General features: G+C 43.5%; 1 protein-coding gene across 7 annotated transcripts in view; it reads right to left on the reverse strand.

Moving 5' to 3' along the window:
* Positions 1-20,834, reverse strand: part of PLCB1 (phospholipase C beta 1) — a 648,190-nt gene extending 627,356 nt beyond the window's left edge. For 4 of the 7 annotated variants that reach the window (XR_004313135.1, XM_032461845.1, XM_032461844.1 and 1 more), the window contains exons 1-2: positions 20,312-20,833; positions 2,983-3,060 (exon numbers count right to left, since the gene is read on the reverse strand). Coding sequence is in view for 5 of the 7 variants with exons in the window: in XM_032461845.1 (XP_032317736.1) it covers positions 2,983-3,060; positions 20,312-20,410 (177 nt within the window). In the remaining 2 variants the exon portion in view is untranslated. Of the gene's footprint in view, positions 1-2,982; positions 3,061-20,311 lie in introns of those variants that run through there. The other 3 variants (XM_032461843.1, XM_032461847.1, XM_032461848.1) reach the window with 2 other exon arrangements.
* Between the last annotated feature and the right edge of the window lie 1,877 nt (positions 20,835-22,711).

The raw sequence follows: 22,711 nt of genomic DNA on the forward strand, positions 1-22,711 counted from the left end.
ATAAGAAAAACAACCAGACTTAAAAACAGTCATATTCAGAAACTCGGTTTTGCTAATGACAGTCAATAAGATTTACAGAGCCAACAAGACAAGGGAAAGAATAATTGAAATAAGCCCAGGGCTGGTACAAATCATGAACGTGTATCCCTTAAGATGATGTTCATAGGTATCTGCTCCCACCAACCCTAAAGCACATTTCTCCTACCTAAAAATCACTCGCCAGCTCTGGTTTTCAGTTCCTCAGTCTATCACCTGGGCTGTCTGTCTGCTTTGCCACCTGTCATTTCTACGAGGACAAATCAAAGGAGGGGTTACAGAAGGAACCATGTCTATGTTCACAGAGAGGAAAACCAATGGCTTGAAATTGATGGTTCTGGTCCACATGGCCACGACAGGAGAGAAGACATGGACAGACACTGTAAAAGTGAGGCTTCCCCTCCAGTGCTGCAGAAAGAAAGATCTTGGAACAATATTCTTTATTCTTTACCAAGAGCTTCTGAAGCCACTCAGCTCACCTCTAAGCCGACCAGGCTCTTCCGGTGATTACAAATCAGCACTTTGGCACAGGCTTTGCGGACAAAGGAGAAACAGGGTCAAAGACAAAAGAAGAAGCTCCATGGAGAACAGAGGCCCATGACAGCGGGCGCCAATGCCAGCTTCTCAACAGCGGGAAACACCAGAGGCAGGGGAAGTCAAGGGATACACTGAAAAGCACCATATTTTTTTTTCTCTGAGACGTAATCTCTACAGTACATGTGATAGATTCACATCACTGAGATTAACTGTCAGATAAAATATTTTTCAGAAAGTGGGCCTCTAAGCGACATCATGATTGCAATCTTCAGCCCATCCCTTCAAAGGATCTTACGCCACAACTTGGACTAAAAGCTTGGCTGGCCACCCCTCACTCGTGGGTACCATCTTGCCTCATATACATTCACGCTAACAACTCACGTACAGGGGGTCCATCTCCTTGAAGTGGATTCCTTATGCTTTCTGGCTCCAGGACTGGCCTTGGAGCCAGAAGACAATGACAAACTTAGAATCATGGAAAGTTTAATTTTTTTCTTCAATCCTCTCATCTTTCAGATACTGATAATATGATCATTAACTAAAAAAATCAACCTCCAAACGCTGATATATGACTGACCGATGACTTAAAAAGTGAACAATGAAATTATCAGCTCTTGGCTAGAACTGTAAGATTAATGTCCATGAAAAGAAAAGGAATAAAGAGACAGAAGTATTGCTACCACATTATTTGTTTCAATTGCATAAACAGCATTATAACCAAGAGAAAATGGTTAGTATAAAAAATTGAAAGAGATTTTCCTACATTTGAAAATAAGCATGTGTCAAAATACTGGGTTCGCAGAACAATAAAGGTGCATTAAAGACCCTTTGGTCCTAAACACTTTCTCTTTCTTTAAGCAAAGAAATATTTATCATTGGTCTTAGAGGGGAGCTTAACTGAGTTGCTATGAATTATTAAAAAAGCCCAAAATACCTTCTGTTGCTTTTATAGAAGCCTGATTTACAAGCTGAAAAATCAAACTGACAGTTTAGTCTCTCGTACAAATACCCAACCTTTAAAAATGCTCTAGGCATTATAAATATATCTTTCATGAATATAGCTTCAACAGTTCTAAAAATAGCCTCTAGGAGGAAAAAAAAAATTAAAAACCTCTTTCAAGTCATTGTTTTATACATAACAGCAGGAAACCAAACTGAATGTCAAAGCCAAAGTGATTTAACACACCCAGTAATAAACATGAAGTATGAAATCTTACTCAAACACATTTTCTGACATTCGCTTGGGGTCTGTGGTTTAGTCCCACGTCTGTGGCCAGAGACGATGGCAGGGCACCCATATTCAGAAAGTGACTCCAGTGTCACAAAGCTAAAACCTGCCTTTTGGACAAGTAAACAGACCCATTCAGGACTGGCTCGGGGGCCAGATATTACTTTCCAGCACCCTAAGAGTTTCCCCAGGCTGCACCCTGACCCCAGACATGTCACGGCACAGAGCAGTTTCCATGTCATACTCACTGGGGAAATCCAGGCTGCCTTGAAAGGCAGAGACGAGGCTGACAAACACCAGTAACCTTGGACATTGGGACCTAACTTGGGATGTGAAGAGGCTAATAGCACCTCACAGTTCGGTGCCAGGTATTTTATTGGTTTCAGTATGGAGTTAGGACTCCCAATAAAACCTATCCCATCTTTCCAAACATCAGAAATTATAGGACCAAAGTATTCCATGGTCTGCGGCCTTGTAAGTTCAAGGGCAGAACCGTAGCCATGTCTATTGAAATAATAATCACTTTCAATGAACATTCTTGTCTAACTGCCTGTTAAACTCCAAATAAATCTTATGATTTGCAGACATTCTACTTTTTAATAATTCAATTTGGAATCATCTCAACTGGTTTCCTAATAAATGAGATTCTACATTCACGATATGGTGGACAGAAAATTAAAAATGGGAAGAAATTCCTGAAAAAGTGAAGGTAGAGGCTCAAGGATATCTTATTCCTGATTTTCCAAACTTTTAGGACCAAATTCCTGCTGAGGTGGGAGAACCCTTCATAAGCAGCAAATGGGAGAAGGAAGAGAAAGGCAAGACCAGAGTTATAGTCACCAGGGTCAAAAGTGACCATCTTATCCTTTTTCTTCATTCTTTATGGGTAGATTTGGAAGGGCGACTTACATCAGTAATACTGGCTAACTTCCTTCTACAGATGTATTCACAGTTCTATGCTCTTGTCCTGAAAAATGCCAATTGTTCTAGGGTTTAGCACATCTAATATTTCAGACTACAGTCCTTGGAAAATCCCAACACATTTCCACCTTAGATATTCTTTTTAAGTAGAGGCTTTAAATAAATTACAAAGAGTCATCCATGAAATGGATCAAAAGAGAAATACTCTGCAACTCGGCAACTAGCTGGAAAACGTAAGAAAGACATATCTCATTTCTTACCTTGTTTTGATCTGTCCAGTAAAAGAAAAATCCGTGAGGGTCAGTCCTCAAAATAATTGGAGTAACAAGAGTGGAGTCCTACAAACGTAAGAAAACACACGTGTATTAACATACGCCACCCCAGAACGTCCTGTCTGGGACTTACTCAGTAAAAGTAATCATTGTTAAAAGAGTTCCTCCAAAATCAACACTTGTTAATAGAAATTTCAAAAAAAAAAAAAGTTAAATACGGTATCTTTAACATCGTAGGATTATTAATTATGTAACTGAGGTACTTTACTAATAATGAGACTATTGGGACATTATTTATAAAGGAAAAGGCCAGTAATGCATGTATGTATTGATTAAGATAAGTTTTTAAAGGCACTGGCACTGGCATGCTTCTTATTAAAAAGCTATATTTAGTTTTCCAAATAATTTTAACACTAAACATCATTTCATATTTTATATGATTAAAGTTAAATAAAATCCACACTCTGAGGACATTATTTTAAATTACATTTGCTCTATAAAATGATTTTGAAATGTACTAAAGAGAGCAAACACAGTATTTAGGCCATGCTGTTTCCAAGGTAATAGTAAATAAGGCCGTCTTCTACATATTTGGAAAGAAATACACAAAATTGTTGCAAATTTAAATTTCACATGATAAAACAAAACATCATAGATAAATAGTCTTCTGAGTTTAAAGCATGCACATTATCAAGCAAAAACTGCCTGCATTGTAATTACAACATTAAACATTTCTAAAATATGTGTTCTTTTCTTCTGGCAATTTTCAGAAAGGCTTACCATCTGTACAAGAAAACACATGTCACCGGAATATGGACTTTTATACTGAAACACTTGGGCCTCTGCAAGAATTGCATTTCTCAACAAGACATAAATAGTTTATTTCAACTTTATCATTCACATGATAACTAGGGGATGTCATATCCTCTACTTAATCAAAAAGACCTGCAACAAATGTATAACTTGCAGAGATAATTTTGGAATTTGGGATTGTCTTCCTGGTGGGTAGAGCAGATCCATGGCATTTATGCACAAGGTAAGTTTCATTATGAGAGCCAGGTTCTGGAGGCCAGCCCTGTGGGCTCACCTCTCTGCCTGTCCCCTCTGGGTGCCTCATTTTACACAACCACAAGTGGAAAAAAAGAAAATAATAATAATAATAATAATAATAATAATACCACTAATGCCTACCTCAGAGAGCTTTTGTGAAAATTAAATAATTTGTGTAAAGGACCTGGACCAATTCTTGGCACATAAAAGAGTTGATTATTGTTACAGTGGACTGTGTTTGAAAGCAGATTTACTGAAATATTAAATGAAAGTTTATCATGGCATTCTTTTGCATGATGGTACATGTATACAACATAACATGTACCATTTTTAAGTGCAGAGTTCATTGGTGTTAAGTACTTTCACGTTGCCATGCAACCAGCACCAGCACCCATCTCCAGAATTTTTCATCTTCCCCAACTGAAACTCCACACTCATTTAAAACTAACTCACCATTCTCTCCTCCCCCAAGGCCCTGACAGTCACCATTCTACTTTCGGTGTCTATGAATCTGACTATTCTTTGGTACCTCATATGAATAGAATTGTACAGCATTTGTCCTTTTGTGTCTGGTTGACTTCAGTCAGCATAATGTGCTCAAGGTTCATCCCTTGTTGGAGGATATGTCAAAAATTTCCTTCCTTTTTAAGACTGAATAATATTCAATTATATGTGTGTATCATTTTGTTTATCCATTTATCCATTCATCCATCCATGGACACTTGGGTTGTTTCCACCTTCTGGCTATTGTGAATAATGCCGCTGTGAACATGGGTCTACAAATATCTAAGTCCCTGCTTTCAGTGTTTTTCCGTATATACCCAGAAGTGGAAAAACTGGATCATATGACAGCTCTATATTTAATTTTTTCAGGAACTGCCATTCTGTTTCATCCTGATAGTCGTAAGATTCATACTTAACATGCAGTTTGAAAATATCTTTTACGAGACTTGTGCCGTGGCATAGAACTTCAGCTGGAATTTTAAAATTCCAAAATTATTTTTAAATGTAAAAAAAAAAAGACATTCAGAAACAAATTTGATGTGATAATGAAAGAATAATTTTTTAAAAAATATTTTAAGCTTCTCCTATGAGATTAAAGGCACAAAAGTTCAGGGCAATATTTCCAATAAATCATACAAATATTTTCTGTTCTGTTTCATCACCTACTCTTTTGGAGGTGGGCGAAATAAAAATTTCCAACAGGCTCAACAGAATACACATCCCCACTTCCAGGTAAATTTGGAATTCACCTGTAGGTGTAACTGATCATTCTCAGGTCAGTTCCTTTTCTTATCAGAGTGTCTGACAAGAGCATCGGACAAGAGTTTGATCAAAATCTTGGTGGCTATTCAATACAAGGATCCCAGTCAGTCAAGTATTTGAAGTTAGCAGAGCAAAACTGCTCAAATTTATATTTTGAAATATTGTGTTAGGCTGCCTTGTTGTTTCAGTACTGCTATTTCTAGCTTATTCCTGCTCCTCCTTCAAAAATAAAGCTCCTTTGTTCAATATTTTCTTGACCCCAATCTTCCGGCCAGAGTACTTCTGCTAAACGCTCATTTATCTCGGCTCCCTGCCCGCTTCCTCCATAATCACCTCGAACATTCCAAGATCAGCTGGAACTTGGCATTCTTGCCATGTAAGGCAGGATCTGACCCAGAAATACATGAATATCCATTTTCAATTCCACCTGCTTTTTTCCCACCTCCCACACAGCTGCAAGTGTCTATCTGCTCCCCACACCAAAGGAGCAGCTCAACCCAGGGTTAAGAACTCTTAATTGTCAGAATATATGCTCTGGTCTGAAGTTTGAAATATATGGTCACCCTTCATTTCCGAGGCAACTGCAGATGAACTGTAACTCTTGCCGCATTTTACTGCAGAATAATGGAGACAACTCTCAGAAGGCCTATGTTTTTACTTTTTCTCTCTCCATCAACATCTATAAGATATGTATTCCATAAGATAGTGGTTGTCAAACTTTTGGGTGCGTCAGATTTACAGGAAGGATTTGTTAAAATGCAGACTGCTGAGCCGTTTCCCCAGAGTTTCTCACTTAGTAGATCTGGGATGGAGTCTGAGGGCCTGCGTTTCTAATAAGCGTTCAGTGATGCTGCTGCTTCTGGTCCAGAAACCAGACTTAGATCCACTAACACAGGCCTATAACGGGTGAGGCTTTGGATCAGAAATATGATGCTGTAAATGCCCAGGAGCACCAATGAGCTTAAAATGTAGACATCCCTGTGTCTTAATGTGCCTTGCTTCTAACTAGGAATTCAACTTCAATTTGCTTATTTAAAGTTATAAGGTATTTTTTCCTACAAATATCCACCTCCAAAAGAAGAACACTAATAAACACACCTGTCTTTAAGTGAGTAACTGTGGATAATGTGCAGTAAATCTCTATTTACTCCTCTTTAGTTGTTAGAAACCATTTTATGCTCATCCCTGTCTCATCAAAAGTAAAGACTAACATAATGATGTAAGCTGCTGTTTTACAACTTACATAAATCCCTCAAAAGTTTTTAGGTCAAATAAAGGACAGTCAGGTTCCTTTGACCTTCATAAAACGTCAACAGCCAAAAGAATGAGAGACATTTCGGCAAGAAAAAGAGTCACCAGAATCCACATGAACATTACAAAGTCCTGTAACTTCTTTATCACAATGATATGTTAATCAATGTGCTGATATACATCAAAAACATATCCTAATGTAATGTTCTCTCGCAATGACATCTCAATAAAAAAGATGAAATGTGAAAATAAATCACTATGAAATAAATGATCTACCTTGGAGTATAACTATAAAACTATTGAATCAATATGTTGCACACCTTAAACTAATATAATATTGTATATCAATTATACTTTAACAAGAAAGAAGGAAAAAAAGAAAGTCCTAAAGAAAGTGGGAGGAAATGACAAAGTAGTCCAAACTCCCTTAAAATACCAGAATATTCTTTACAAAACTCCCTAATGGAATAATAATGGGTACATCCTGAACATCTGTTCTGAGCCCATCACTGCAATATGAACTTTAAATGGATTTTCTCCTTTAATATTTATAATATTTTAAGAGGTAACACTACTACTATCCCCATTTTACAGACAAATAGACTAAAGCTTAGGTTGAATAACTTGGCCGAGGAAGGACAAGGGAAGCTAAGCTGGTAAGGGAAGCACCGAAATTAAACCTCAAGTACGTACTCTACACCAGTGTTGCTCAACAATTCTTCATTACTGACCTGCTAAGGTGCTTTTTTAGGTATTTATTTTCCTAATCATCCCCCATGAAATTTTAACATCACAGATGGTCTGGATATCTCATTCATATGCTGTCTGTATATCTGGGCTGTATACAAAATAAAAATTAAGGAGTAAGATTTTCTTCATCCCTCAGAACCATTTTTCATTTCCTTGGAAATGATTTGGTCCTGATTGAAAAGACATGCTCTCTACCTGCACCTCTATATATGAGCTCATCTGAGACCACGGAGCCCTTGAAATGTGGCTAGTTTGGCTAAGATGTGCTATTAGGTTTGAAAGACTGGAAAGGAAAACAAGAATGTAAAATAGCTCGTGAATACTGGTTGATATTGATTGTATATTTAAATTATTATATTGGTTTAAATACATTATATTGTTAAAATCAATTCCACCTGTACTTTTTACTTGTTTTCATGTGGCTACTAGAAAATTTAAAACTTCCAATGTGGCTCATTTATATTTCTACTGGGCAGTAAAGCTGTAAACCATCATGAGAAAATAAGTTTTCTCCTTAACAGGAAAAGCTTTTTCAGAAAGCAAATTTGGTCCGATATCTAGTTGGAAAGTTTTGGGATTTTTCCATATATGCAGCTACCATTATCTAGGTTTTTATTTGTTTGTTTGGTGCAGGGGATTAATTATTCAGAGGAGCAAGGTAATTAGGTTTATTTATTTAATTTTTTAAATGGAGGTATTGGGGATTGAACCCAGGACCTTGTGCATGCTAGGCACACACTCAGCTATACCCACCCTGTCAGCTACTATGTAGTTTTAACATCTAAGTGATACAAAAATAAATCCAGTTGCTTCTCCAGTGTCAACTCTTCAAATATCTGAATAGAGCCAATACGTTGCTACTCTCCGGGCTCTGCTTTACCAGGGTCTGGTGTGCAATGAGCTTACCTGTGTCTTCCCCCCAAATTCTTATGTTCAAGTCCTAACCCCAGTACTTCAAATTGCAACCCTACCTGGAGACAATCCTTACAGAGGTGTTTAAATTAAAAGGATGTCATAAGGACGGGCCCTAATTCAATACAACTGGTGTCCATATAAAAAGGGGACATTTGAACACAGATACACATAGAGGGAAGGTGACATGACAACATGGGGAGAAGTCAGCCACCTCCAAGCTCAGGAGAGAGACCTCGAGTAGATTCTTCCTTCATGGTCCCCAGAAAGGACAAGTCCACCAACTCCTTGATCTCAGACTTGCAGCCTCCGAAACTGAGAGAAAATACATGTGTGTTGTTTAAGCACTTCGGTCCATCCTGCTTTGTTGTGGACACCCTAGAAAACGGGTACAAGCTATAATGCTACACCTAAAGGCTAGTGTCGAGGACCAGCCCACAGATCCCAGCACATCCCTCAGTACCACTGTCAGAAAGTCTACTGGCCCCAGTGGACCGCAGTCCTGACTCCACAGTGACTCGATGTGCTCCTGCTGGTGAACAGGAGAGCACACCTGGCAAGAGATGTGGACTTCGAAACCAATCAATGTCACAGAGTCAGCAAGGGAAAACCACAAGCCGTGTTCCACAGGGACTGCCGGAGACTCGCGTCAGGAAAAGAGCGAAACACAGCAAAGCTACGTTAGGGGGGAAACAGCTACGGAAGGGAAAAAGAATTCTAAGGGTCACAGAAAGTCAGACGTGATGCTCAACGTCAGCAATACAGCCCAGACTATGGAAAAAACAAAAAAAGCACACACAATAAAGGCAGCCTTGGGTGCCAGAGTGTGAGATCAGGACCCACAAAGGAAAACGTCCAGGTGCATCAGCATTGGCGAGAACCTTCTTCCCAGAGTCTGTCCCGTCTGAAACGTCCCCGAGTAAAGGAAAGCGCAGGAGGTAAGAAGGTCCAGGATGGAGGATGAAAGCAGTGAACGCAGGCACCGTAAGATATTTGCCTTTTACTGACACGTATAAAAATCTCTTGTAACAAAATACAGGGAAAAAGCTGGAAGCTTATTTCTTCAAATACTATCCAAGCGACTTCAGACATGTACCAGGGATTCAAATGGAAGTCCAGATCCCCCTCCTCCAAGGTGCTCCTTGTTCACCGGGGGCATCCGATGAGTCAACTGATCATTTCGGTACGATCTAGGTCCGGGGAATGCAAAGTGGCCTCTCACTGTGGTTTTAATATGCATTTCCCTGACCACTAAAGACTAATGCTGTTGAACATCTTTTCTTGGGCCTCCTGGCCGTGCGTGTGTGTGAGTATGTGTGCGTATGCACGCATGCATGCACGCACATGCAGTGGCCGGATACTTCAAAATCAGTTAAGATTTAAATCAGGGGTTTAAACTTTAATCAGTCGTTCTGAATGCTGGCGATGTCCAGAAACAATTTTGGTTGTCACACTGGGGGTCTTGCTACCAGCACGTCGTGGGTAGAGGCCAGGATCCTACGACGCACAGGCCAACCCTCACAACGAAGAATTATCTGGACCCAAATGTCAACAGTATCGAGATTGAGAAGCACAGCCTTAATGGCTTCCCATTAACTTCATGATAAAATCTTGCAGTGGCGTAAGCAATATATAAGCAACCCCTCCGCCCCACCTCCGCCATCCTGCCAACATTATCTGAGCCACCCAGCTCCTCATTTGCTTATTTTTCTCTGTCCTTTGAAGCCCCATGGTCTCTTCCCTCCTAGACTGCCCACAGGTGCCATTCCTTTGACTCTGACACACGCCTCTCCTCATGTGGCTTAAGGCCCACTTCTAACTCAGGTCTTCCCAAAAAGAGAATTTCTCCAAAAAGGGACACCAAACTCCCTATACTCACATGGACTTCTGTCCTTTTTTTTTTTTTTTTCCATAGGACTTATCACAGTTACTGTGGCATCTCCCCCCGCAGAATACAAACTCCATGAGGGCAGGAACCAAATCGTTTAGCATCATAAATCCACTACACTAGCCAAACGGCTGGCTTATCAGAGGCATCAGTACATATTTAAAGGATGAATGCTGCATGGGTGGATGGAAGGAACCTGAAGGGAAAAGAAGCAAGGTCCAGTCTGAAAAAAATATCAGTTAGGCTGCACCCAAGGTTGCCAGCAGCCATGGCAAGAGAAGTTTCAAAGCGGTGGTAAAGGTAGAATAAGGCTCTGGAGGGCAGAGGAACGAGCGGGGTGTGAGGAAAGTTGCTGGTGGATAGAAGTTGTATGTTCATCATGGAGGGAGGAGTGGGGAGGACAGGGGAGGGGGAGGGAGGAGGGGAGGGGGGAGGGGGCAGTAACTATAGGATGAAGGTGATGGAAAGACCCTGTGCTGTATTCTGTATTGGCATTTTTATGACTAAAGAGCATATTTAGAAGAGCTTCAACAGAGACAAATCGTTCACAGATACGGTCAAAGGGGAGTATAATCATGAATCTGAGATGCAGAGAAACCAGGAAGCAGGGGCTCCAGGACATGGAGAAGGTATGTTGCTTTCCCAGGGACAGGAGGGCAGGTGGGACAATGGAGGTGGCCCAAGAACACTAAGCCAGGAGTGGGGAAGGGAGGAAGTCAACAATCCTGTCCCAGGGACTTCCATTTCTTCTATAGAGAAGAAATAATGGAGGTGGAGTTTCTATTATAAATAATCTTAAACTAGGTGTCTTTCAATATTTTTCTCATTTTGGTAATAAAGCTCACACACTCGTTTCTCTCTTTGTGAATGGTCACTGTGATAGACAGGATGTTTCCACAACCATCAGGCTTTTGTTCTGTCCCTCTCAACACTTCCGAATTTCCAGGTCAATTTTCATCACAAAATCTGGGTACGTGTGTGAGTGTCCTTTTCAGGAAACAAAAGCCAAGGGTAACACTCAGAATAAGAGATGTAAATACACTAACTATCATAATTTTTGACCAACATTGAATCCCAACTGAGTTCAACCTTAAGCCATATTTAGCCCTTTTTAGGGCTCTCAGTGCTGTGACAGCAAGCACCTCTGTACTGACAATGAACATTTGCTTCTGGAACTCACACAGAGAAACCAAAGCTAAGGAGGCCACAGAGGCCCTGGGATTCTGGGAGGTTTCAGATGGAATGGAAAGATGTAGGGTAGGGCTTTCCAACCAATGCCTGAGGCAATGAGTTGTGAAGGCCTCTTGGAAGTATGATCGCCCTCCAGGTCTGCCTCAAGACTGAACACACACCCACTGCTATAAACCCACTATGAACCAAAAACACACCAGATCAGCCCTTCATCCCACAAACATTCCCTGAGCACCTACTGAGAGCCAGGTTTATGCTTGGCCCTAGGGAAAGAAGATAGATAATATAAAGTGTTCCAGAAGCCCCAGTCCAGTTGCAGTATAGACAGGGCATTTCCACCTCCCTGCATGCACCTTCCTGCATGGCAATCCAGATCTGGCCTCTCAACTGACCACAACCTTGAATTCCATCTTGCTTGGGTGCTACACTTCCTTCTCGCCCAATATATCCTTAACCTTCCAAGATCAAAGATTTCCTGCAGGAAGCCGTGGTACCAGTCTTAATGGGAATCCAACAAAGGACAACATTTTCAAGGATGCTGGGAAGAGAAAAAGAATGGAAAATGTAAATGAGTCCTGCTGGACACAAAGTGTCACTTATTAGGTAATGAAAAGAATGACCTTTGTTTGAACACCGTTCCTGACTATCTTTCCGTGAGCCTGCCTTGCACTGACTGACTGATTGATGTAGACGTTTGTAGACTGGACTGTACACTGGCCTTTGTGCCTCAAAGCAGCCATGAAGTTTTCCCACATTGCCACATCCTACATTGTAGGACAAAAATGGACTTTGTATATACATTATAAAAATAGCTATTTTTGAAGACTAGGGATCTAAGCCTCATTTGAATGAATCCTAAAATCAGGCAGATTCTTTGGCCAAGTCAGTGAACCTCATTCAGCTTGTATCCATTTGGATTCTATTAAAAGCCTTTTTGTTACCAAAAGGATCCTGTTTGCGGATGCCAGGGTGGACTGGCAAGAGCCCTGGCTTTACCCAGAAGACCTAGTTTTAAACCCGACCTTGTCTCTACCTAGTTGTGTGCCTTGGACAAGTCACCACCCACCAGCCCCAGATTCCTTCCGCATAAAATGAGAATAAGAACACTTGTCTTTTCCTGCCACTCAAGGTGGTCTTGGTGACTGAATGGGGGTGACTGCAGATACGTAACAGTGGTTTACAAGTACCAGGGCCTGTTATCAGGACTCACTCTCAATACTGAACCCCAGAGGCAGCATTATAGCAAAGCTCCATTTTGCTCAAATGCAATATTGAAGGAGAAAATGACCTAGGATGCGTGGGTGTTGATAACATTGCACATTAGGACACAAGTCATGAAACCCTAGAACTGTAAGAGGCCACACTGGGCAGGGGTTAGCGAAGGAAACAAAAACTTCCCTGGAAATTCTGAACGCAAAGGAGTTTTGTGACATGTAATAAAGCACCTGACAGTATCACTAGAAAGACTGGAGAAGTAGTCCAGGTTGAGCCTCCGTGAACGACCCCAGAATGTGAGCCACTGACCCTTAAGGAGAGCTGTTGCCTCCACCACATTCAGAAAGGTGAGAAATCAAGAAGCAATTGCTGGAGTCAAAGACATGCCAGCTTAGCTGAAGACAAAGGAAGACTGATCTGAAAACAGGGACCAGCCACTGTCGCCACTGCCTCTTTATCACCAGACACAGGAGAACGGCTCCAGAAGATAATAACGTCTTCCTTCAGCATCCCATACGTCTGCAGAAACAACCCAAGGAATGCAGACACATGGCCTCTTTTCACATTTCTGCCCTCCACACCTCATGGAGCTGCGTCTCATACTGATGGAACTTAATTTGCAGCCGGAATATCAGATGCCTCAAAGAAGTCTAATAAATGTAGCTTTAGATTTCCAGATTCTGCATTATAAAATCTCCCACTAGGACGATGTAGGAAAGGATGCTAAGTGAGACTCACTTAGCACCAAACAGCACACCTGAGACAGCATCCTGGCCAGCATCCTTCATTTTTTTAATTTTCTGGACCACTCGCTGACTTGCTCTGGGGTCTTCCTTCTCCTTTTTGAGCTCATATGGCCTCTTCTATAAAATGAATCAAATTAACTCCTCCTTAGTTACTTCATGAGCAAGTTTCAAAGAAAATCTGATCTTTAAACAGAAAAAATAATTGATTAATCTCCTATGTATCGATGTTATATATTGATAGCCACCAGGACAGTTCAGGTAAAAGTGCTTTGCTAACTAACCCATTTTCCTTGAGCTTGCTCATAAAACTTCCTTGCAATTAAAAGAAACAAAACACGCGGCAAATACCGGGAACTAAAAGAGTCCTTGAAATGAAAACCAGATGCAAGATGCTTTTAATTCTCCTTTAATACAAAATATTTTTTCTTATTTTATATAATATTGTTTCTCCATTTACAATAATTCAGCTTCTCGATAAATGTATATAGATTTAGTCAACCTCAACTGTATCTAAGCATATATCCAAGCATTTTTTCGAAACAAAATTTAAAATTTCCCCAAATTGAAATTAACACGTGAAGAAAATAGTACAATCAACTAACAGAACATAAAGAGATCAGACGGGAAATTGAAGAACTCTTAAAGAGTCTGGCCTTCCTTACATGTTATTTCATTTAGTTTTTTACAGAAATTGACGGCTTCCTTAAGCTCTCATGTGTAAATGATCTCAGAAGTCTGTCCTGGTTCCCTTCCTCACCGACACAGAGGGGCACGTGGCTCTGACTGTGGGATGGGACAGGGAATAGATCAAGAAAAGAGGAGCATAATGACATCTGTCTGAGCAGATGGAACTTATGACACGGTCTCAAAAGGCCGCATGAACCTCCTATTGGCTCCGCTAACAGGAAAACTAAACATTTTCAGTTTCAAAGCTTTATCATTTCGGAGGAGACCCACAGCATTGGTCAACAATTCACAATCAATCCCACTCCATTTTCAGCTGGCACTCCTTGTTCAGGATAACATGCAACAATCCTGATAAAGAAACATTTAACTACAGATTGCCAAGCTCAAACACAGAAAAAGCAAAATGTTCCCGTCCCATTTAAACGGTCGTTGCAGGTAAATATAATTTGAAGCTATTTATTGACAGGCTCAACGTTCATGGGAAGTATTGGAGATATGCTAATAGACAGAGTAAATTACCCTAATGCACCATAGGTGCGAATATCAAAGTCAGGCAAGACAAGAGAGGAAACCCACTAGAGAAAAATAGATTCCAGAAATGGCACTCTGCTAGCCTGCTTTGCTCTGCCAATAACAGCCTGTAGGTATTATATTTCCCCGCTAAATTACTAGAGCTTCGTTTAACTGTTTCCTCCTTCGGGGCATTTACCGTACCTGCTTCACTTCCCAGGCTTCACCTTAGGATAGATAAGCACTTAATCAAGGTCCAACTAAACCCAGGAGAAGTCACTTTCGTTGTTATTGTTGAGAAGGGTCCGTTCAGCAAAAATAAAAAATGCTTTAGGCTGAAGAGGTTTGGTTTTGTTTTCATTGAAAATAAAAAGAGCTTTATTAGATCAGAGACAGGCACAACTAGCCTATGGGGTTATAAGACAGGGCGATGGGGTGGAGGGGCCAGTGGGGAGCACTCGGGGGTGGGGGCTGGCATTGCTGTTTCTTAACTGCGCGTGCTGCTTACACAGGAGTGTTCATTTCGTGAAAACTGATCCGGCTGGACACGAGGTTTGCTTGTTTCACTTCGTGAACGTTCCACTCTGATAAAAAGTTTAAAATAGCTTTATTGACTCACTTTGGGAAAGTTTTATTCTTACAATTAGATTACAGTAATCACTGCCCATGAGAGATTCACAAAAGGTCTTTGGACATGAAAGAAGGACCAAGTTGGGTATGTTTAAGTGGCATTTTAGACGGCACCTGTTAGCCTCCCAGTCTAAAATCCACCTCTCCCCCTGGGGGGCTGCATTTGGATCCACCACTTACCAACCAGAGCTGTTTCTTCCCTATTTCCCATATAACCTTTCCCGGGGGAATGCTGCTGACTGCCCACCTCATGTACCCTTTCCCCTCTGCTCCCTCATTAATCTTGCCAGTGTCATCTTGTCATCATTGTGCAAACTGCAACTGCAGATTCTACCTAATGCAAAAGTTCTGACTGAGCTTCTGTGCAGGATGCTGAGAAACATGCAATATATTAACATGGTTTTTTATTGTGATTACCTGTTTTAACTGTGGGTTACTTTGTGAAGGAGGGCGGAGGGGTGGAGTGGGGACAGGAGTTGCTTTTTTCAAGTCCACAGGGCATTAATGCAAATCCAAACCTCCTAAGCCATCTTCTCAAACAACTTAGCCAGTCCAGCAATTTTTATGACTTTTGAATGTAAAGTTACACTTGTGAGATAGGATGTATGATGTGAGATTTTACATATATATATAATTTTTCTTGCTAAATTACAAGAGTTTTGTGTAACTGCTTCCTCCTCCTCTGGGCATCATACCTGCACACTTACTGTACGTGTGCACATATACATATATTTTTAAGGTTTTTAAGTAGTAATAAAACAATTCGGATGCTCTGTAAACTGACTTGCTTTAAAGAGAAAGGGTCCTGCTTTTCACATAGATTCATTTTTCTCTGAAATACCTGTATTTTTTTTAAAAGGGTAAAAATCTGATTTTTTTTCCTTTTCAAAGTATAAAATATGGAAATCAAAACGCACATTAAAGGAAATGGAAGGAAGGTCTGGATCTTCCCACATGTAGAATAAAAGAGTCATCTAACTCATACTGACTGCCTTGATAAAGGTCATGCCCTCTAATTACTGGGGGACAATCACTTTTAAGAATATGTTTTATTGAGTGCTGTGTGTCAGGCACCACACCGAGCAATGCGTGTGCCTTCACTCGGTGGACAGTGCCAGCTGTTCGGTGCAAGAGGAAATCCTACAATCCTCACATTACACAGGAGGAAACTGAGGTAGAGATGCATTAAGCAACTTACCCACAGGGAGATCTGAATCTGAAAGGGTGAGAGGGGAGAAAAAGAAAGAACAAACAAATGAGGAAGCCCTTCCAGCCCCAGAGGTTGCACAAGGAAGAGACAGATTCCTGGGATGTTAAATGGGGGCAAATCAGGGCTTGGGGAGGCTTCCTCTTTCCTGCCACATCCTGTCCAACACAGAGGAACAAGAGGGCCAGTCCCCCAACTCCCAAACTCCCCAGCTGACATGGAGAAAGGAACTCCCTCCCACTGCCCATCTCACAGAACTTTCCCAAACGCCCCAGTCCTGTACACCCACCTCTGAGGACCAGAGCCTGACCATGTCCAGATGCAAAATAAAAGCAGGGTGCATCCTTTCATATCACTGGTGAAACACACAGCCACCATAGGTCAGCCCTTTATCTACCGGCAGATGTCTCCAGGTCCCCACTCCAGCTCCACTGCCCACCTCTGTTGTGATTGGTTAATGCCAGAGTGAAAGCTTTTGCCAGCCACCCTCACCATAATACTGGTAGGCAGCCAACAGGCTACACAGGGCACGGCACCCTCTGGGTGACATCCTCCTTTCTATTTGGTGGTCAGGACAACAGGACTGGTGATGATGGTGCTTTAACCACTCAAGGAACAGGAGGAAATCTCTTCACAATTCTGAGCACCCCAAACTCATCATTTTCAAACGTACCATTGTGCTTTCTAATGGGCTTTTGAGAATCTGTTTTCTGGGTTTGCCCATTCTTCCTCTGAAAGGTCAGAAAGGAGGGCTGACAATGTTTAAGTGAGATCAGATATTTGAGACGTTTTAAATTATTTCCAGCATTTACTCTTCCTCACAAGTAGATGAGGCGCACCCTGGGGGCAGGGGCAGTGGGTATTTCCCAAAGTCAGAGGAGCCAAAAGGAAAAACCCAGCAGCCTCCTCTGCTCAGAGACAGGAAGCCAAGCGAGACAGCCTCTCAAAAATCTCTCCTTCCTTTCCTTTTCTAATAATCCCACTAGCAGGTAAAAATGCTGAAAATTTTTCAATGCACATAAGAAATTCAAAAAAAAAAAAAAGGATGGATGTGAGTTAAGCCAGCCTGGACATCAGAGATACTTTATAAAATATCCCAGAAGATCTAAAAAGATTGTCCACGATCACGTCACTGAGGTTTTCTACCTCCTAATTAGGTAGAAAGGTAACAATTGGGAGAATTCTCAAAATGCAAACACGGAGATACATTCAACTTACAAACCACTGACAATTTACACAGGCCAACAGGATTGTGCCCTCTACCATACATTCCAAGTTTTTTTCACAACCCTTACCCCAGGGATTTCAAAGTGTCGTTCCCCCAAAACAGCAGCAGCAGCAGCAGCAGCATCACCATGAGACCCTATGAGAAATGCAGAGTCTCGGGCTCCAACGCAGACCTTCTGAATCAGAAACTGAGGGTGGGGCCCAGCGGCCTAAGGGTTCCCAAGCCCTCTTCACGCACAAAGCCTCTGGTGTAGGTTCGAGTGTGAGAAGTGCTGCTTTAGCCTATTGGTTACGGCCAACTGTTCGATGACACAGGTAGGAAATGCAGCATTCTCACAGTCTGTGCAAGAGGCAGCAAAGACTCAGAGAGGTTAAGTGATTAATCTAAAGTCACACAGCTGACTGATAAAAGTATCAGTAGGAAAACCCAGGCCTTTGGACTCAAGATCTAGTTCCCTTTTGTCTTCAATGCACATCCATCATATAATTAGCCAGATAACCTAAAGGGCCTTGATTCTAGAAGGGCAAATATGAACTGAGAAGAGTAGAAGGGTGACACCTGGGGAGGAAAAAGCCATCCGAGGGTCCTTTTTACTCCACAGATTACCATGGAGACCAAGAAGGCCAACGAAGGAACTTGCAGGATACTTCATTATATTCCAGGTAACCTGACTCCTGGGTGCAGTCTGGGTCCTCCCCTATAAAAGATCTGAGAGTCTACTGGCCCCCTTAGGACCCACAGCCTTCCTACAGGACTTCCCCGGAAACCCACTGTTCAGTGTCCAGGGCAAGTCCTTCTCACGTTCTGTAGGTGGTGTTCCACCAGCAGCCTCTCCATCACTCTCCCTGCATCCCTCATAATCTCTGTATCACTGGTGTTCTGGATAATTTTCTGTCTCCTCCACCTCGCATGTAAGGTCTGTAGCAGCAGGGGTTCTGTTGCTTTCTTCACCACCCCCGGATCTAGTCCAGGGCCTGCTATTAGTAGGTGAGGAAGAAATACATGTGACATAAAAGCACATAATAAAAATCATCTACCTGGATGTATCAAAATGTGTTTCCATATTAAACCTTCACATTTTAAAGTGACACTGGGTATTTTTTTTCCAAACAAGACATTCTGGAGAATTAGTTAAAATGCAGTTTAAAATCATCACGGTGAATCAATCCAGAGTTTATGCTGGAATACCCTCCTCTCTCCTGCGAAGTCTCTTTCTCTCTCTTCTTTCTGCCTTCACTCTCAGTACATCCCCCATCACAGGAGCTCTCTATCTGAGGATTTCAAGATGTTTTATTTGTTGTTGAACTGCATTGTCTTTTTTTGTCTTTCCTTGACACAAACAGAGCATTTCATCTGTGTCTGAAATTACTGTTTAGATTCTACTTCACTGATACAAGACATCTGGTCATCCGACTAGGACCGAAGAGGAAAAGTGGAAAGTCCATAATAAAAGGACGTCTACAGCGTTTGATAATTGGCATGAGCTTTCAGGGAAGCTGTGGGCTCATCCTCCAAGTCCCTCTGGCACTTCCAAATGGACAAAATATAGACACAGACCCACTCAGCTAAGTAATTGGATTCGCTACCTGGAATATTTAAATTGTTTTCAGACACTGGAAAATGGCTTAAGAAGATTAAAGAAAAATACCCTGGAGGTTAACAGGCTATAATTTACTAGGTGGAAAATCTTTTCAGCAAGAAGAACGCCTCATTCTCCTATAATTCCTCCCGTTTAAGCGATGTCCTAGTCATTTGGACCTAAATTTCCTTAGATCCAGCAGCTCAGGTTTATTGCAGTGGGCTGTTCCTATCAAACCTTTGAATGACACCCAGGACATAAAACTGATACTACACTGTCCTCCCTCTTAAGATTCCCACGTATTCAGCAAGATTAGTAATTCAAGTGTTTGAAGGCAATAGGGGTGGAAGTGGGGGGTTCACTTTAAGTTCTAGGGTCCAGGGATCATGTAAAACACTGGAGATCCGGGACTAGGCAAAGTTCACCCCCATCTGGAAGAAAATGAAGGTAAATTGGGGGACTGTCCTCCCGCGTCTATTTTGAACTGAAGACTCCAGCCAGCTCAGTTCTCAGAAACTTGAGCCCCCCAAGCCCACTTTGCTTGCAGGCCCACTGAGTCCTCATAGGCCCCTCAGTGTCCCCCTTCTGCTCTGCAGCCCTCCCCAGCTGTGTCCTCTCCAGTCCTTCTCAGGGCCCTTCACTCCGGAGCCAGGAGCGGAAGTTTGGCATCACCGACCACCTGTCGGCTGGACCGCTGTGTGTCCTCTGCTCCTGCCGTGTGGGCGCCCAGGAAAGCGCTAAGATGGTGAGCAATCACTAAACACTTTCGGACTCCCGGGCAGCTCCGTCTTCAAAGGGACCAAAGGAGGTAACAGAGGGTGCCTCTGCGGGCGGAGACGGGCGCGACTTACTCAAACCCCAGCGCTTCCCAGCTGGTCCCAACTCCACCCTTCCCACTTTCCAAACTCAGGACCCGTCACCCGGCTACTCCCGCCCCTTCTGCTCCACTGGCCCAAAAGATTTAAGACCCTCTGGGGGCGCTGGCCAGACCCAGCCAGGACGTCTACTCCTGAACCCGGGGACCCTGGAACGCGCGCCGAGCGGCTGCGGTCGGCCACCCGCCGGGATAGCGGCGACCTGAGCGCGCCGAGGCCCCGCGCCCGGCCCGGTGCGCCCATTGCATCACGCGCCCCTCGCCCCACCCCCACGAGCGGCCCGCGCCCTGCCCCGCGCCCCGCCGGCGCCCCCGCCGGCCGCCCCGACTTACATCATCCCACTTGACGAATTTGGTGCCCTTCTTGAGGCTGTCGGACACGCACACGGGCTTGAGTTGCAGAGCGTGCACTCCGGGCTGAGCCCCGGCCATCAGGGCTCATCTGGGCTCCGGGCGGCCCGGGCGAGCGCGGCAGGGACGGGACGCGGGGCGCGGGCTCCTTCCTCGGCTCCGGAGGCGCTCGCCTCTGCTCCCGCGCGGGCCTCCCCCGGCCTCCCGGCCTCCGCACCTCCTCCGGCGCGGCTCAGCAGGCGGGGCGCGCGGGGGCGAGGCGCCCGGCCATGCCCGGGCGGGACGCGGGGTCGGGCGCCCGCGGTGGATGCGGAGCCTCGGAGGGCGAACAGCCGCCGAGCCGGCCAGCCTGGGCTGCCAGCCGCCGCCGGATACTGCTCCTCGGCCGCCGCCGCCTCCCGGCGCACCATTCAGCACATCCTCTAGACACAGAGGGAGAGAGCGAGTGACACACGCTCGGCGCCCCTCCGCCCTGCTCCTTCCCCTCCTCCCTCCTCCTCCCGCCCCCCTTCCCCGCCACCCGCGCTCTCTCGGTCCCTCCTTCCCCCGGCGGCTCCCAGCCCAACTTTGCGCGCTGGGTCAGGCGCCGGGAAGCGGGGACGCAGCGGCACCTTCCGGCTGCCGGGCGCCACTGCAGCCAACGCCTGCGCCGCCCGCGCGCCTCTGAGCATGCCCAGTGCCCCGGCTGCAAGGTGCCGCGGGTGCCGCGGGTGTCGGGGTGTCCGGGAGCCCTGCGCGCCTCGGGGCTTTCCGGGGAACAGGAGCCCGAGCCGGGAGTGTCTTTGGGTGCAAACTGGGTGGGAAAAGGAAGCCGCCGGCGGGAGGGATCGGAGAAGCAGCCCACAGCTCTCCCCTCTAGCTGGAGCTCTCCAGCTCTGGCCACAAACCAGCTTTTTGAAAAGAAGATCATTATTCACTAGTAGAGAAGACAGCAGTTGAGAGGCTTGGAATGAGAGCGCTTTGGGGAAACCGCACCTGAGAGTTTGCAGCGCGCTGGTCTTGAAGTCCGGGCATGTGGTTAAGTTGTGCTTCTGAGACAGCAAGCCCATCCCGGGAGAAACAATGGTTTTATCTCCCACGGAGACAGAAGGCCCCATCTCCTGTGTGTGTGTATGTGTGTGTGTGTGTGTGTGTGTGTGTGAGAGAGAGAGAGAGAGAGAGAGAGAGAGAGAGAGAGAGAGACAGGGACAGGGACAGAGACAGAGACAGAGACAGAGACAGAGACAGAAAGAGAAAGCAAGAGCTGTCTTACTGATAGAAACTTGGTCATTTAGGAACCTCGGTGTAAAGATAGTTGTCTGTCCTCATTCAACAAATATTTCTCATTTCATTTAAAACAAAGAAAGAGATACCCCCACCAGAATAGCTCAGATTTTAAAAACTGATAATACCAATGCTTAAGAGGATGCAAAGCCGCTGGAATTTTCATCCACTGCTGAAGAGAGTATAAAATGATAAAGCCACTTTGAAGAACAGTCTCTTATAAAGTTAAACATTTATTTATCGTAAAACCCAGAACTTCTACTTCTATGTATTTACCCAAGAGAAATGAAAACATATGTTCACACAGACTTGTTCAGCAGTGTTCATAGCTTTCTTCATCATATCTCCAAACTGGAAACCACAAATGTCAATCAACAGATGAAGGGATAAACAAATTGTGATATGCCAGACTATGGAATATTATTCAGCAGTGAAAAGGAATGGACATCCAACCACAGGGAGAAATCAGAGACTTGAAGCCTAGTGAAAGAAGCTGAACACAATAGACCACCTACTGCATGAGTCCATTTGAGAAATTCTAGAATAGACCAACTAGTCTATGTTGACAGAAAGCAGATCAGTGGATGCCTATGGCCAAGAGTGGGCAGGGACTGACAGGGAAGGGGAGCCAGGGAGCATTTCAGGGTGATGGAAATATTCTCTATCATGTGTGAATGCAGTTGTCTAAATTCATAGAACCGTACACCTAAAATGATTATATTTTATTGTAAGTGAATTAAATCTCAATAAAGTTGATTTTTAAAATGAAGAAAAAAGGGGAGGGTATAGCTCAAGTGGTAGAGTGCATGCTTAGCATACACAAGGTCCTGGGTTCAATCCCCAGTCCTTCCTCTAAAAATAAAATAAACCTAATTACCTCCCGCCTTCCCTGCCAAAAATAAAAATAATTAAAACAACACAATAAATAAATAAAAATATTTTAAAAAAATAAAAATGAAGAAACAGAATATGAACAAAGAAGGAGAGAAACACTCCTTTCTCTTAAGTATTTGTTCTTTCCCCCTCTGCTCCATTGGGCCTTTAGGCCTAATGTTTATAAATTCAGTCAAAGTATTACCCAAAATCCGGTGGGGAAATTTGCTATTTCAATGCATTCAA

The sequence above is a fragment of the Camelus ferus genome, chromosome 19 (genome assembly GCF_009834535.1).
Source record: "Camelus ferus isolate YT-003-E chromosome 19, BCGSAC_Cfer_1.0, whole genome shotgun sequence".
In the NCBI taxonomy this organism is placed as follows: Eukaryota; Metazoa; Chordata; class Mammalia; order Artiodactyla; family Camelidae; genus Camelus; species Camelus ferus.